At 48.7% G+C, this 15,255-nt stretch overlaps 1 protein-coding gene across 3 annotated transcripts in view; it reads left to right on the top strand.

The window, feature by feature from the left end:
* The window catches only part of LOC147062791 (low-density lipoprotein receptor-related protein 1-like), a 46,738-nt gene that overhangs the window by 29,983 nt on the left and 1,500 nt on the right, over positions 1-15,255 (top strand). For 2 of the 3 annotated variants that reach the window (XM_085920677.1, XM_085920668.1), the window contains 44 exons: positions 52-244; positions 318-443; positions 520-651; positions 1,342-1,461; positions 1,526-1,639; positions 1,715-1,864; positions 1,944-2,066; positions 2,726-2,842; positions 2,965-3,093; positions 3,164-3,289; positions 3,369-3,509; positions 3,584-3,771; positions 4,403-4,586; positions 4,655-4,740; positions 4,802-4,921; positions 4,994-5,181; positions 5,247-5,452; positions 5,869-6,057; positions 6,158-6,306; positions 6,384-6,477; positions 6,573-6,689; positions 6,773-6,892; positions 6,975-7,097; positions 7,293-7,418; positions 7,497-7,613; positions 7,942-8,048; positions 8,120-8,252; positions 8,323-8,445; positions 8,589-8,849; positions 8,933-9,070; positions 9,148-9,267; positions 9,427-9,704; positions 9,766-9,944; positions 10,007-10,113; positions 10,193-10,312; positions 10,391-10,567; positions 10,658-10,798; positions 10,883-11,056; positions 11,155-11,316; positions 11,390-11,561; positions 11,635-11,736; positions 11,825-11,895; positions 11,972-12,065; positions 12,651-12,795. In XM_085920677.1, coding sequence (XP_085776803.1) covers positions 52-244; positions 318-443; positions 520-651; positions 1,342-1,461; positions 1,526-1,639; positions 1,715-1,864; positions 1,944-2,066; positions 2,726-2,842; positions 2,965-3,093; positions 3,164-3,289; positions 3,369-3,509; positions 3,584-3,771; positions 4,403-4,586; positions 4,655-4,740; positions 4,802-4,921; positions 4,994-5,181; positions 5,247-5,452; positions 5,869-6,057; positions 6,158-6,306; positions 6,384-6,477; positions 6,573-6,689; positions 6,773-6,892; positions 6,975-7,097; positions 7,293-7,418; positions 7,497-7,613; positions 7,942-8,048; positions 8,120-8,252; positions 8,323-8,445; positions 8,589-8,849; positions 8,933-9,070; positions 9,148-9,267; positions 9,427-9,704; positions 9,766-9,944; positions 10,007-10,113; positions 10,193-10,312; positions 10,391-10,567; positions 10,658-10,798; positions 10,883-11,056; positions 11,155-11,316; positions 11,390-11,561; positions 11,635-11,736; positions 11,825-11,895; positions 11,972-12,065; positions 12,651-12,795 — 6,282 coding nt within the window. The remainder of the gene's footprint in view (positions 1-51; positions 245-317; positions 444-519; positions 652-1,341; positions 1,462-1,525; positions 1,640-1,714; positions 1,865-1,943; positions 2,067-2,725; positions 2,843-2,964; positions 3,094-3,163; positions 3,290-3,368; positions 3,510-3,583; positions 3,772-4,402; positions 4,587-4,654; positions 4,741-4,801; positions 4,922-4,993; positions 5,182-5,246; positions 5,453-5,868; positions 6,058-6,157; positions 6,307-6,383; positions 6,478-6,572; positions 6,690-6,772; positions 6,893-6,974; positions 7,098-7,292; positions 7,419-7,496; positions 7,614-7,941; positions 8,049-8,119; positions 8,253-8,322; positions 8,446-8,588; positions 8,850-8,932; positions 9,071-9,147; positions 9,268-9,426; positions 9,705-9,765; positions 9,945-10,006; positions 10,114-10,192; positions 10,313-10,390; positions 10,568-10,657; positions 10,799-10,882; positions 11,057-11,154; positions 11,317-11,389; positions 11,562-11,634; positions 11,737-11,824; positions 11,896-11,971; positions 12,066-12,650; positions 12,796-15,255) is intronic. The other variant, XM_085920684.1, reaches the window with a different exon arrangement.

The raw sequence follows: 15,255 nt of genomic DNA, 5'->3' as shown, positions 1-15,255 counted from the left end.
TTCCCGACGAGGTAAGAAGAGAAAGCGGATCTGATCCGGCGCCCCTTCTAGGTTTTGTTGAAGAACGAGCCCGTGCATCCCTTCGGCTTGGCCGTGTACGGGGACTTCATCTTCTGGACGGATTGGGTGAGGAGGGCGGTCCTTCGAGCCGACAAGTACACGGGCGGCGACATGAAAGTGCTGCGGGCCGACATCCCGCAGCAGCCAATGGGAATCGTCGCCGTGGCCAACGACACCAACAGCTGTGAGTTGCTCCGCCGTGTCCGCAATTCGCCGCCGTGCTAACTCCCCGTGTCGCGCCCGCCCGCTCGAATCAGGTGAGTTCTCCCCTTGCCGCACAAATAACGGAGGCTGCCAAGACCTGTGCCTGCCCACATCTGACGGGAGGGTGAACTGCAGTTGCCGCGGAGACAGACGACTTCTGGAAGACAACACCTGCTCCCGTAAGGGGAACGGAGAAGCCGACCGGCGTGGAAGGGCAAATGCGGCTGGAGTGATGAAAGTTGTTTTGCACTTCAGTAGCCCTGAATGTGACTTGCGGGAGCGTGGACGACTTTGAGTGCGGGAACGGCGACTGCATCAATTACAGCCTGACCTGTGACGGCATGGCCCACTGCAAGGACAAGTCGGATGAGAAGCAGTCCTACTGCGGTGAGCGCGACCTTTCGCTCGTGGGAGGTTTAGCCTTCACTGAACACTCGGGGAGATGGTTTCAGCCTTTTGATTTAGATTGACAAGTCTCGCTGTTTGACTTCCAACACTGAAAAAAAAAAAACGTTAATTCAATTCTGAGTGAATTCGGTGTGTGCTGGCTGACCGACTGTTTTGCTCCCTTCAACACAAAAGTGAGGAAAGGCTCAAAAGCAAAGGTCCTTGATGCTAGAATTGGAAGTTACGTGCCCAAATCTATATTTAAATATATTACACTTAATATTATTATTATAAATGTTTATTTATTTATATTAAATTTAATATGGTCACCATTGTAAATGAGAAAATGTTCTCAATTGGCTTACCTGGTAAAACATTGAATTAAAAAAAAAATAATAATAATAATTTAAATAGGGTACAACAATTTTTCTCATGTAGTTAATTAGAGGAAAATTTGAGGTTTTCTGTGATGTATTTTGCGTTAACAGCAATCAGCTTTAATGCTGAAGTGATTCGATTTTGAATCGTTTATAAAATGCTGAAGTGATTCAATTTCGAATCGTTTATAAAATGCTTCACAAGATTCAAAGACCTTTCCGCCAGGAGACTCCTTACCCAAAAGCTGCGCATTGAAAAACAAAACAAACAAAAAAATCTTGTGGTAGAAATCTTGTTTTCTGCCCCCCCCAGCCAATCGCATTTGCAAGAAAGGCTACAGGCGCTGCATGAACGGTCGCTGCATCGGTCACCAGTTCTGGTGTGACGGCACGGACGACTGCGGCGACCACTCGGACGAAATGCCTTGCAACGGTAAGTCGCATCGTGTTTTTTGCTGTTGCTGGAGGAAATCGATCCATTTTGCCTCCTTTTGCAGTGACCCTGTGCAAAGCCGGCGAATTCCAGTGCAAAGACGGCAGCTGCATCTCCAACTTCAGCCGCTGCGACCAGGTGGTCAACTGCGAGGACGCCAGCGACGAAATGAACTGCCGTGAGAAAGCCGCTCGGACGACACGCCGGCGATCCGACCGAAAGGCGGTGCCAATGTCTCTCCTTCCCAATTCAGAGGCCACCGACTGCTCGCGCTTCTTCCGGCTGGGTGTGAAAGGCGCTTCCTTCCAGAGCTGCGAGAAAACCACCCTCTGCTATCTGCCGGCGTGGCTGTGCGACGGCAACAACGACTGCGGCGACTTCTCCGACGAGAGGAACTGCCCGGGTGGGTGCCCTGCCCCCGCTCTGCTTTTTTTTTTTTTTATACCCGTGCTGGCTTTTGACTTCTTTGTCTGCGCTTGCAGATAAACGCAAGCTGAAATGTCCGGTCAACTTCTTTGCCTGCCCGAGCAGCCGCTGCATCCCTATGAGCTGGACTTGCGACAAAGAAAACGACTGCGAGAACGGAGCGGACGAGACACACTGCGGTCAGTCTCGACCGGACGCCACCTTTCTTCCCGACAATGTACCCGCATGTGTCGAATGTACAACGGCGGTGCAAAATATTAGGAACACTCCTGATCATAATAGATATATATTATATAATTTATATTGTATAATTAATTTGATTTTTTTTTTTTTCAGACACATTTTTCACATCCATAATATATTTATAATTAATATTTATTATAATTAATATTTATATTACTAATTATATGATATAATTTATATGTAATATAAATGTAATATATTTATAATTAATATCATATATTTATTTTTGTAATTATATTATATAATTTATATTGTATAATTAATTTGATTTTCTTTTTTTTTCCAGACACATTTTTCACATCCACAATATATTTATAATTAATATTTATTATAATTAATATTTATATTGATAATTATATGATATAATTTATATGTAATATAAATGTAATATACTTATAATTAATATCATATATTTATTTTTGTAATTATATTAGATCATTTATATTGTATAATTAATTTGATTTTCTTTAATTTTTCAGACACATTTTTTGCATCCATAATAGATTTATAATGAATATTTATTATAATTAATATTTATATTGATAATTATATGATATAATTTATATGTATAATTCATTTTCTTTTTTTTTTTCAGACAAATTTTGCACATCCAGCCAGTTTGAATGCGGAAACCACCGCTGCATTTCCAGCCATTGGGTGTGCGACGGTTCCGACGACTGCGGCGACGGATCGGACGAGGACGACAAATGCAGTAAGCCCACCGTTTGGTAGCGAGCAGCTCTTGAGCCACCATTTGATTGGAGCGCAAACATGTCCGTACAAAACAAAGAATGACATTCCAACAGATTGACTTGTTTGTTTCCGTGACTGCAGAATCCAAAACGTGCAGCCCCGAAGCCTTCCAGTGTCCCGGCTCGCACATGTGCGTGCCGCAACGCTGGAAGTGCGACGGAGACAAGGACTGTCCCGACGGAGCCGACGAGAGCGTCAAGGCCGGATGCCGTGAGTCGAACGCCGTACGCCGAGCCGTCTGGGTTCAATCCCGTGAAACCTTCTTCCTTTCCCGCGGCAGTGCACACCAACGGCACGTGTGACGACAACGAGTTCATGTGCCAGAACCGGCAATGCATTCCCAAGCACTTTGTGTGCGACCACGACACCGACTGCGCCGACGGCTCCGACGAATCTCTCGAATGCGGTGAGAGAGTCGATGCGGGAAAATCTTCAGCCGTTACGCTCTGGACCGGCGGCCTCACTTTTGTTTTTTTCTCCGGCAGAATATCCCACGTGCGGACCCGACGAGTTCCGCTGCGCCAACGGCCGCTGCCTCAATCAGAAGAAATGGGAGTGCGATGGCGAGTTTGACTGTCAAGATCACTCGGATGAAGCTCCCAAGAACCCGCGCTGCACCGACTCAGGTCGACAATCGAAACTACCTCGTCGGTTTGGTCACATCTGCGGCCGGTTGCAAACTGTTTTCGTGTGATTCCAGAGAGGACGTGCAACGAATCGGCCTTCACGTGCCGCAACGGAAATTGCTTGAACGAGACTCTGCTGTGCGACCGCAACGACGACTGCGGCGACGGCTCAGACGAACTCAACTGCTTCATCAACGAGTGTCTCAACAGTAAACTGAGCGGCTGCTCGCAACTCTGCGATGACCTCAAGATCGGCTACAAGGTCTGTACGCCGAGAATATTTCACGAATGCGATTCCCCGACAAGCGGCGCTCGCAAAGCCGCTCCAGACGTGCGCTTGCGTAAGACCTCAACTGGTTTTGGTTCTCCTTTCCTGAAAGTAGGAGGCGCGTCAAGAATAGCTTGAACTGAGCGTGAACTTTCACGTTTGGAGTAGCGAGGCTGCAGTCAGAGCTCCTTTTGAAAATCGTTAAGCCCAGCCCAGCGTAAATTAGGTGTTGACGCAAGCAACAGAAAGAGAGCAGTCACGTGACACCCTTTGTTTCTCAGTTTATCGTATTGACTCGGCAACCCAAGTGACTATGCTGGATTGCGAAATATAGTCACAAGATTGCACCTGCCTCTAAGCTAAAAATAAAATATCCGCTCAATTTATCACATGCTTTTCAGCTTTTTAGTATCTGGATTTGTCTTATACTGCCCCCTGGTGGCCAAGGCGCACACACCAAAGGGAGCAGCACAATGGCCATTCCATTTATTTCAAATATGCGGTGTGAGATACAAGTTTGAATTGCAAAGTCGAGGCCTTCGTTTCACAATCGAATCACTACTCGGCGTTCGATGGAAATCCAATTTTGTCTCTGAGAGCCGTCTGGTGCGCTCGGCACATTCAGTGCAGGTGCCATCCCGGTTTCCGGCTGAAGCGGGACGGCAAGACGTGCGTGGATGTGGACGAGTGCACCAGCAGCTACCCTTGCACTCAGCGCTGCATCAACACGCACGGCAGCTTCCATTGTCTCTGCGTAGATGGTTTTGAACTCAGCCCCAACGATCCCACCATCTGTAAATCCACATCAGGTATTCCATATGGCAAATCCACCGGTGTGACCATTTGGCTTGATTTCAAAATGCTTTTCTGTGTGCAGAGGAGGAGGCCTTTTTGATCTTTGCTAACCGCTACTACCTGCGAAAGCTCAACCTGGACGGTTCCAACTACACTCTTATCAAGCAGGTAGAGAAGAAGAAGAAAGCTTGTTGCTATTTGCTTTCCTGGTGACCACATGATGTTTCAGGGACTGAATAACGCCGTGGCGCTGGACTTCCACTACGCCGAGCAAATGATCTACTGGACCGACGTCACCACTCAGGGCAGCATGATCCGACGTATGCGGATGAACGGCAGCAATATGGAGGTCGGGCAAAGAGGAGAAGAAGGGGGGAAGAAAAAAAAAAAAAGACTCTTGGGTGATTAGAAATATTTGCAGGTGCTTCACCGGACTTCTCTGAGCAACCCGGACGGCGTGGCTGTAGATTGGGTGGGCGGCAACTTGTACTGGTGCGACAAAGGCCGGGACACCCTCGAAGTGTCCAAACTGAACGGAGCCTACCGGACCGTGCTGGTCAACAGCGGGCTGAGGGAACCTCGCGCCGTGGCAGTGGACGTGCGCTACGGGTGAGAAACCCGCGAGCGCTCGTTTTCATCCGGACCGGGATGACTGACGGCATTTGTGCGTCTAGGTACCTGTACTGGTCCGACTGGGGCGACAACCCCCATATCGGGAGGATCGGCATGGACGGTAGCAACAGGAGCGTGCTCATACAAGATAAGATCACGTGGCCCAACGGTCTGACCTTGGACTTTATCAACGACCGCATATACTGGGCGGACGCCAGGGAGGATTATATCGAGTTTGCCAGTTTGGACGGCACCAACAGACACACAGGTGACAGCATTTTTTCGATTAACGATTAGCTCGACATCCATAAACGTGACGGATATGGATCATGAGCGGATTTTACAAGCAAAAGCATTTGCACGGGCCGGGCCGAGTCTATCGGAGCAGAAAGAGCACATTGAGAGTATAAAAGCTAATCGGGCGCATCCAACGTTGCGTAACGTGGAGATATACTGCGCACCCACTCGCCTTCGATTTATTCTCCACAGTATCTGCTGCAACTGCAAAATGTCCATTCCTGCAATTAATTCTTTTTGACAATTAAAATCCTCTAATGAATTTGTAAGCCCTCGAAAGATTGAAACAATGCACTCCCGGCCACTTCATTAGGTACCCAATCCACTATTTGCAATTCAAATAGGAGAGTTTTCTTTGAGCAATATTTATTTGTGTTCCTCCGGCAGTTCTCAGCCAAGACATCCCACATATTTTTGCCATGACGCTGTTTGAGGAGTACATCTACTGGACTGACTGGGAGACCAAGTCTATCAACAGAGCTCACAAGACCCGGGGGACCAACAAGACCACCCTCATCAGCACCCTGCATCGGCCCATGGATGTCCACATTTACCACCCCTATCGCCAACCTCCGGGTAACGCGCTCAACTCAGTCGGCAGAATTTTTTTTTTCCTCTCTCCATTATTTCTTTCTAAATACATGATGGTGGAAATGCTGTCATCTTTCTTGAGCAGTGAGCAATCACCCGTGCCAGACGGACAACGGCGGCTGCAGCAACCTGTGCCTGCTCTCGCCCGGCGGGGGCTACAAATGCGCCTGCCCCACTAACTTCTATCTCGCCAGCGACCAGCGGACGTGCATGTCCAACTGCACGGCTAGCCAGGTGACGCCATCCGCGCAGGGATCCGCGCTAGCATTCTGGCCTCGCGCATTAGCTTCATTCGCATTTCGCTCTTGTAGTTTGTCTGCAAGAACGACAAGTGCATTCCGTTTTGGTGGAAATGTGACACCGAGGACGACTGCGGCGACCGCTCGGACGAGCCGGCGGACTGTTGTGAGTGTGGATTGTCCAAAATGTAGCGAGCGGCCGGCGGTGTCGCGAGCCATGGACTCACGGGCTCCGGTATTTTTTTATTTTTTTTTTGACAGCTGATTTCAAGTGTCGACCGGGCCAGTTCCAGTGCGGCACGGGCATCTGCACCAACCCGGCGTACATCTGCGACGGAGACAACGACTGTCAGGATAATTCGGACGAGGCCAACTGCGGTACGGCTCCTCGTTGTTTCTCTTGCGGCGCGCGTGGTTCCGACATGGATTTCTAACCGTCCCTCTGTGTCACGGCGTGGCAGATATTCACGTTTGCCTGCCCAGCCAGTTCAAATGTTCCCACCCGAGTCGCTGCATCCCCGGAATCTTCCGCTGCAACGGCCAAGACAACTGCGGCGAGGGAGAGGACGAAAAGGACTGCCGTGAGTGTTTTTCCGCGCTCTGCCCTTTCCGGTCGTCATCAAATCAAATCCTTGTGGATTATTATTTTTATTTTTTTTGTAGCTGAGGTCACGTGCGCACCCACCCAGTTCCAGTGCGCCGTCACCAAACGCTGTATTCCTCGCGTCTGGGTGTGCGACCGCGACAACGACTGCGTGGACGGTTCGGATGAACCCGCCAACTGCAGTAAGCGGGAGAAGGAGTTGTTTTCCCACACATTATTTTCTTCTGCCAGCACGTTCGAATGCAAAAATTATCAAAAAACACGGCGGGCCGCTCGTGGGGGCGATCGGTGCCCGATTATGGCCCGCGGGCCGCAGATTGAAAGCCATTCATTCGAACTCCTCGGTAAAAACACGCTCCAAATATTCCCGCCCGTAGCCCAGATGACCTGCGGCGTGGACGAGTTCCGCTGTAAAGACTCCGGGCGCTGCATCCCGGCCCGTTGGAAGTGCGACGGTGAAGACGACTGCGGCGATGCCTCGGACGAGCCTAAGGAGGAGTGCGGTGAGCCTTTTTCGCCCAATCGAGCCGGGTCGCTGGTCTTTTTTTGTCACCGCAACACGCGCGTGCTGATGTGCGCAGCCGAGAGGACGTGCGAGCCGTACCAGTTCCGCTGCAAAAACAACCGCTGCGTCCCGGGCCGCTGGCAGTGCGACTACGACAACGACTGCGGCGACAACTCGGATGAAGACAAATGCGGTTGGTGCCTGCTCTTGACTCCGCCCACTTTGTCCATAACATGCGGTGGCTGTCATGACGAATACATTTCATCTCCTCATGTGTTGTCTGTTTCATTTCATACTGTCGCGTTGGCATGAGCTAGAGGTGAGTCTTCATTACGCCTTCCATGTGCCGCCTTCATGCCGGGGAGACTTGACTTTCTTAAAAGAATGCAAAAAAAAACAACAACGTGTTTGTTTTTGTGTCTGCCGGTCGTGACAACCGTTTGGAATTTCATCGCAAAGGCCCGATTTTGTGCCCGAGCTGTAATTGCCTTTCGTTAAAGTGCTTTTCCTTTTGGGCGCAGTTCCTCGGCAGTGCTCGGAAAGCGAGTTCGCCTGCACCAACGGCCGTTGCATCGCCGGCCGGTGGAAGTGCGACGGAGACCACGATTGCGCCGATGGATCCGATGAGGTGCCTTCAACGCATTCCGTCATTTACCGGGATGAAGTTTGACTTTTTTTTTTTTTCTCTCTCTCTTCCAGGACGGCTGCGATGTCAAATGTGACAACGACCAGTTCCAGTGCAAAAACGGTCACTGTATTCCCATTCGCTGGCGGTGTGACGCCGACCCGGATTGCATGGACGGCAGCGATGAGGAGAACTGCCACACGTCCGGTGAGTGCATCATCTTGTTTGTCAGCTCCAATTGTGCGGGATGGAGTCAAGTGACTCGGTCTTCTTTCAGCTGGCCGTCACTGTCCTTCGGATGAATTCCAATGCAACAACACCTTGTGCAAACCTCTCGCTTGGAAGTGTGATGGAGAGGATGACTGTGGGGACAACTCGGATGAGAGTCCAGAAGAATGCAGTGAGTGTCCAGCACAAAAATTGTGTAGCTCAAGCTTTCTACTGTCCAATGTGTGGTTATTGTTTCATCCCACGTGGTAAAATGTTCATGGTCAAGCTATCACAGAAGCACAAGTTGACTTTTTTTTTTTTTTTTTTGCATAGGGAAGTTCCAATGTCCTCCCACCAGAGCTTTCCGCTGCCAAAACGACCGCGTATGTCTTCAGATGTCAAAGAGATGCGACGACATCGACCACTGCGGCGACGGATCGGACGAACGGGATTGCGAAGTCCATCCGGCAGTTCCCGCTTGCGAGAAAGACCAGTTCTTGTGCGCAAACGGAAAATGCATCAGCGCCGCTCTGAGATGCAACGTCTTTAACGACTGCGAGGACTACGGCTCCGACGAGATCAACTGCAAGTCGGGTACGTTTCTTGCTTTACAGGGTTTTCGATCCTTTTTTTTTTTTTTTTTTTTTTTGGTAGTTATTTTTCTTGTCGTTGAGCAGAGAGCAAGCTAAACGACTGCAGGAGCAACAGGACTCAGTGCGGCGACGGCGACGAGGCCCATTGCGTCACCAACGGCACCGACGCCTTCTGCTCCTGTAAAGCGGGATTCCATAAAATCAGCCATCGCACATGCGGAGGTAAAAGGAAATCAAAAGTGCCATTTTTCTTTTTCTTCACCTCATTTATTAACTCTCCTCTTTGCTGTTTTTTCCAGACACAAACGAGTGTCTCGAATTCGGAGCGTGTTCCCACGTGTGCAACAACACCAAGGGCTCGTACAAATGCAGCTGCCACAAGCACTTCACCAGGATCAACGACAACTGCAAAGCTGACAGTGAGCGCCGACTTTTATGCTACGTCGTCTAAAAAATAAAATAAAAAAACACACCCGGATTGTCAATCTGGAGTAAACTGACATTATTTCTCCTCAAGCTATTTTCAAAACTGTAAAAAGATCAAAATAGCCGACCTAAGTCCCTCCTCTGTCTCGCAGACATGAACAGCAGTCAGCAGGTCCTCTACATAGCCGATGACAACGAAATCCGCAGCCTGGACCCGGGCATGCCCGACTGGCACTACAAGCAGACCTTCCAAGGGGACGCCAGCGTCCGCATCGATGCCATGGACCTGCACGTCAAGACCAACCGTGTCTTCTGGACCAACTGGCACACGGGGCGCATCTCCTCCTACGAACTTCCCGGGCAGTCCACCTTGTCGGCCAACTCCCACCGCAACAGGCGGCAGAGCACGGGCAGGATCACCAACCTGCAGGTACGACCTTTGACCTTTTGCGACCAGGGCCAAAGGAGTAAACGTGTCTCATGTCATCCAGATTAAAGAGCTGAAGATGCCTCGGGGAATAGCCGTGGACTGGGTGGCCGGTAACCTGTACTGGACCGACTCCGGTCGAGATGTCATCGAAGTGGCTCAGATGTCAGGCCAGCATTGCAAGACTCTCATCTCGGGCATGATAGACGAGCCCTACGCCATCGTGGTGGATCCGCAGAGAGGGTACGCCATCGGCAAAAGGCGAGCTTTAGCGTTTTGGTTTGAAATCTGCCTCCGTCTTCCAGCACCATGTACTGGGCAGACTGGGGGAACCATCCCAAAATTGAGACAGCCGCCATGGACGGAACGCTGCGACAGACCCTGGTCCACGAGAACATCCAATGGCCGACAGGTCGGTGGGCGGAACCTCGCTGAGCCCGACTCCTCGTGTAGCTTGCGTAACTAGGCAGCGCTGTCTTTTGACTCCCCAGGTTTGGCGGTGGACTACTTCAACGAACGTCTTTACTGGGCCGACGCAAAGCTGTCGCTCATCGGAAGCGTTCGTCTTGATGGCTCCGATTCCGTCGTAGCCGCCTCCGGCGTCAAAAACAGTTGAGCTTCCTTCCTCTCCTTTGAACAAATGAAAAGGAAAATCAAATAATGCTCGCCTCTTTTCCGTCCACCTCCAGAGCTGGCCCACCCGTTTAGCATCGATATCTTTGAGGACTACATCTACGGAGTCACCTTAGTCAATAACGTTGTTTTCCGGGTTAACAAATTCGGCAAAGGCCCCATGGAGACGCTCACCACGGGCATCAACCACGCCACTGATATCGTCTTGTACCACCGCTACAAGCAGCCGGAGAGTGAGTGGCATCCAAAAAAAAAATAAAAAAATTGTGCCCGTGTTGATTTTGATGATTCCCAGCACTTATGTTTGTTCTTCTGTGCATTAGTGACCAACCCATGTGACCGAAAAAAGTGCGAGTGGCTCTGTCTGCTCAGCCCCAGCGGACCGGTGTGCACCTGCCCCAACAGCTTCATCGCCGACAACGGCACGTGTGTGGAGAGATCCGGCCCGACCCAGTCGCCCTTCTGTACGTCTTCCTTCCTCAATCTACTCTTCCTCTTCCTACCGGCTATTAACGCTGGCGTAACTGTCTGCAAATATATCTCCACAGCGCCCCCCTCAGGCCCTTGCGACATTCAGTGTCAGAACGGAGGGAGCTGCTTCCTCAACGCCCGACAGGTAGCCAAATGTCGCTGCCAGCCCAGCTACACCGGAGAGAGATGCCAGATCAACCAGTGCCGGGATTACTGCAAGAATGGAGGAACCTGCACCGCATCTCATACAGGTGAGTGGAGAGGAACACATCTCAAAATGAACGGGGGGGGGGGGCGGGGTCAGCTATCAAACAACAAACTCTGACAAAAAAACGCTATGACTCGCTAGGTGCTCCGACATGCAGGTGTCTAAAAGGCTTCACGGGGCCCAACTGCGACCGTCACACTTGTGAGAACTACTGCCAGAACGGCGGCAACTGTTCGGTCAACTCGGGCAATCAGCCCACCTGCAGCTGCCCCAGCGAATACCGCGGCGATCAGTGCCAGTACAGTAAGTGGGCGTTCTCGTACGATCACCTCCCAAGGCGTTGCGCCGCTTTCCTTCACCTTCCGACCGCTCGCAGGTAAATGCGAAGGCTATTGCGAGAACGGCGGAACGTGCTTGCAAACGTCCAACGGTACCAAAACGTGTCAGTGCTCCAGTCAGTACGTCGGACAGAGATGCGAACTGGACAAATGTGTCTTCTGCGGCACGGGCAGCTGTCTGACGTCTTCTTCGGGACAAGTTTCCTGCAGGTATGTCAAAGTCTCCACAGGGGTCTCGTTTTTTTTGTGGCCCACACTTTCACCTGTGTTTATTTGTGTGTAGCTGCCCCAACGGTCAGACCCAACCCAGCTGCTATACCTGCTTGGACTACTGCTCCAATGGCCAATGTAGCGTTGATACTCGCACGCTACTCCCCCAGTGCAAGTAAGATGAGCAACTTTTTCTTTATGCCTGGTAAAAAAAAAAAATTTTAAAAATGAAACACCTCGGCTGTGTCTGAACGTGTGTGCAGGTGTCTCGCAGCATGGACAGGTTACAGGTGTGAAATTCCTTCATCGGTGGATTCCTCGGTATCCGGCGGAAGTGAGTGGCGGGCTTCTTGAGTGACGGTTTGTATTTTGGCTGGATTTACTGAGCTTTTTTTTTGCTGGCTCCAAAGGAACGGCGTCAGTGGTGGTCCCGGTGCTTCTGCTGCTCTTACTGGCATTGCTGGTGGTTGGCGCCATCTTGTGGTACAAGAAAAGAATGCGAGGGTAGGCCTTTTCACCGTTGTCTTTCTTTGAATCAATCTTTCGTCTTTGCTTGTCCATCAAGCATCTCTTTCCTGTCTCCCAGGTCTCTTTGGCCGGCCAAATCTCGCTCTCGCTGCTCGCGGTAACTTGACAGGCTTGCAACATTCAGGCTTTGCTAAGCCCCTCCCCCCCTCCCCCCGTAAATGTGTTGTATGTCTGTCCTTGCCTGCCTTTTGCTGCCTGAGAAACCAAAAGGACGACTGCGGTTTAGCAAATTTTGCCGCTCCGTCATTCTGTCATTGTCATTCAGTCATCGGTCAGCCATTATTGAAGGAGTGACGGTGCCTTTTGTCAGTCTGACCTACTGGCCGTCACTTTTGGAAAAAATTGATGGACTGCCTATGACGGACTGGGTGCCTGAGCTGCTGACGAATGACAAAGTGTTGTTTGTATTTTGCTTGTCCATACGATTTCCATTTTTGTAGTGTGCTTGCTTGGTGAAGTATGGAACGGTCGCTGAATTAACGATAAACTGCTCAGCATTGTTCTCCCCGGCATTTTGATGTTACTGCCGACTCAGCTTCTGGTCTGTTCCGCTTGTTGTAGTGCTAAGGGCTTCCAGCACCACAGAATGACCAACGGCGCCATGAACGTGGAGATCGGCAATCCCGCCTACAAAATCTACGAGGGAGACCCCGACGATGACGCTGGCGAGCTCCTGGATTCAGACTTTTCTTTGGACCCGGAGAAAGTAAGAACAAGGATCCATATGCAATACACAATGCAAACCCGTACCCTTAGTTTGAAACCCTTCTTCAAAATCCTGCCCCTAAAACTAAAATTCGTTGGAAACCCTAACCCTAGTTTGAAAGCCTAGTTAGAAACCCTAATCATAGAAAACCTAAAAGTAGTTTAAAACCCTCGTTGGAAACCCTAACCCTAGTTTTAAAACCTAGTTTGAAATCCTAACCTTGGTTTAAAACCCTAGTCGGAAACCCTAACCCTCGTTTAAAAACCTAATTAGCGATCCTAAAACTCGTTGGAAACCCTAGTCGGAAACCCTAACCCTAGTTTGAAAGCCTAGTTAGAAACCCTAATCTTAGAAACCCTAAAGGTAGTTTAAAACCCTCGTTGGAAACCCTAACCCTAGTTTTAAAACCTAGTTTGAAACCCTAACCTTGGTTTAAAACCCTAGTCGGAAACCCTAACCCTCGTTTAAAAACCTAATTAGCGATCCTAAAACTCGTTGGAAACCCTAGTCGGAAACCCTAACCCTAGTTTGAAAGCCTAGTTAGAAACCCTAATCTTAGAAACCCTAAAGGTAGTTTAAAACCCTCGTTGGAAACCCTAACCCTAGTTTTAAAACCTAGTTTGAAACCCTAACCTTGGTTTAAAACCCTAGTCGGAAACCCTAACCCAAGTTTAAAACCCTAATTAGCGATCCTAAAACTAGTTGGAAACCCTAGTCGGAAACCCTAACCCTAGTTTGAAAGCCTAGTTAGAAACCCTAATCTTAGAAACCCTAAAAGTAGTTTAAAACCCTCGTTGGAAACCCTAACCCTCGTTTTAAAACCCTAGTCGGAAACCCTAACCCTCGTTTAAAAACCTAATTAGCGATCCTAAAACTCGTTGGAAACCCTAGTCGGAAACCCTAACCCTAGTTTGAAAGCCTAGTTAGAAACCCTAATCTTAGAAACCCTAAAGGTAGTTTAAAACCCTCGTTGGAAACCCTAACCCTAGTTTTAAAACCTAGTTTGAAACCCTAACCTTGGTTTAAAACCCTAGTCGGAAACCCTAACCCAAGTTTAAAACCCTAATTAGCGATCCTAAAACTAGTTGGAAACCCTAGTCGGAAACCCTAACCCTAGTTTGAAAGCCTAGTTAGAAACCCTAATCTTAGAAACCCTAAAAGTAGTTTAAAACCCTCGTTGGAAACCCTAACCCTCGTTTTAAAACCTAGTTTGAAACCCTAACCTTGGTTTAAAACCCTAGTCGGAAACCCTAACCCAAGTTTAAAACCCTAATTAGCGATCCTAAAACTAGTTGGAAACCCTAGTCGGAAACCCTAACCCTAGTTTGAAAGCCTAGTTAGAAACCCTAATCTTAGAAACCCTAAAAGTAGTTTAAAACCCTCGTTGGAAACCCTAACCCTCGTTTTAAAACCCTAGTCGGAAACCCTAACCCTCGTTTAAAAACCTAATTAGCGATCCTAAAACTCGTTGGAAACCCTAGTCGGAAACCCTAACCCTAGTTTGAAAGCCTAGTTAGAAACCCTGATCTTAGAAACCCTAAAGGTAGTTTAAAACCCTCGTTGGAAACCCTAACCCTAGTTTTAAAACCTAGTTTGAAACCCTAACCTTGGTTTAAAACCCTAGTCGGAAACCCTAACCCAAGTTTAAAACCCTAATTAGCGATCCTAAAACTAGTTGGAAACCCTAGTCGGAAACCCTAACCCTAGTTTGAAAGCCTAGTTAGAAACCCTAATCTTAGAAACCCTAAAAGTAGTTTAAAATCCTCGTTGGAAACCCTAACCCTCGTTTTAAAACCTAGTTTGAAACCCTAACCTTGGTTTAAAACCCTAGTCGGAAACCCTAACCCAAGTTTAAAACCCTAATTAGCGATCCTAAAACTAGTTGGAAACCCTAGTCGGAAACCCTAACCCTAGTTTGAAAGCCTAGTTAGAAACCCTAATCTTAGAAACCCTAAAAGTAGTTTAAAAACCTCGTTGGAAACCCTAACCCTCGTTTTAAAACCTAGTTTGAAACCCTAACCTTGGTTTAAAACCCTAGTCGCAAACCCTAACCCTAGGTTGAAACCCTAATTAGCGATCCTAAAACTCGTTGGAAACCCTAGTTTTAATCCCTAACCCTAGTTTGAAAGCCTAGTTAGAAACCCTAATCTTAGGAACCCTAAAAGTAGTTTAAAACCCTGGTTGGAAACCCTAACCCTAGTTTTAAAACCTAGTTTAAAACCCTAACCTTGGTTTAAAACCCTAGTTTGAAACCCTAACCTTGGTTTAAAACCCTAGTCGGAAACCCTAACCCTAGTTTGAAACCCTACTTCAAAACCATAACTCTAGTTTTAATCCCTAACCCTAGTTTGAAACCCTAGTTTGAAACCCTAACTTTGGTTTTAAACCCTAGTTTGAAACCCTAACCCTAGTTTGGAACCCTATCACTAGTATAAACCACTACTTTGAAACCCTAACCCT

Source organism: Syngnathus leptorhynchus, chromosome 1, assembly GCF_054491065.1.
Source record: "Syngnathus leptorhynchus isolate UIUO chromosome 1, UIUO_Slep, whole genome shotgun sequence".
Lineage (NCBI taxonomy): Eukaryota > Metazoa > Chordata > Actinopteri > Syngnathiformes > Syngnathidae > Syngnathus > Syngnathus leptorhynchus.
The sequence above is the reverse complement of the archived record's forward strand: the minus strand, read 5'-3'. Positions and strand labels throughout refer to the sequence as shown.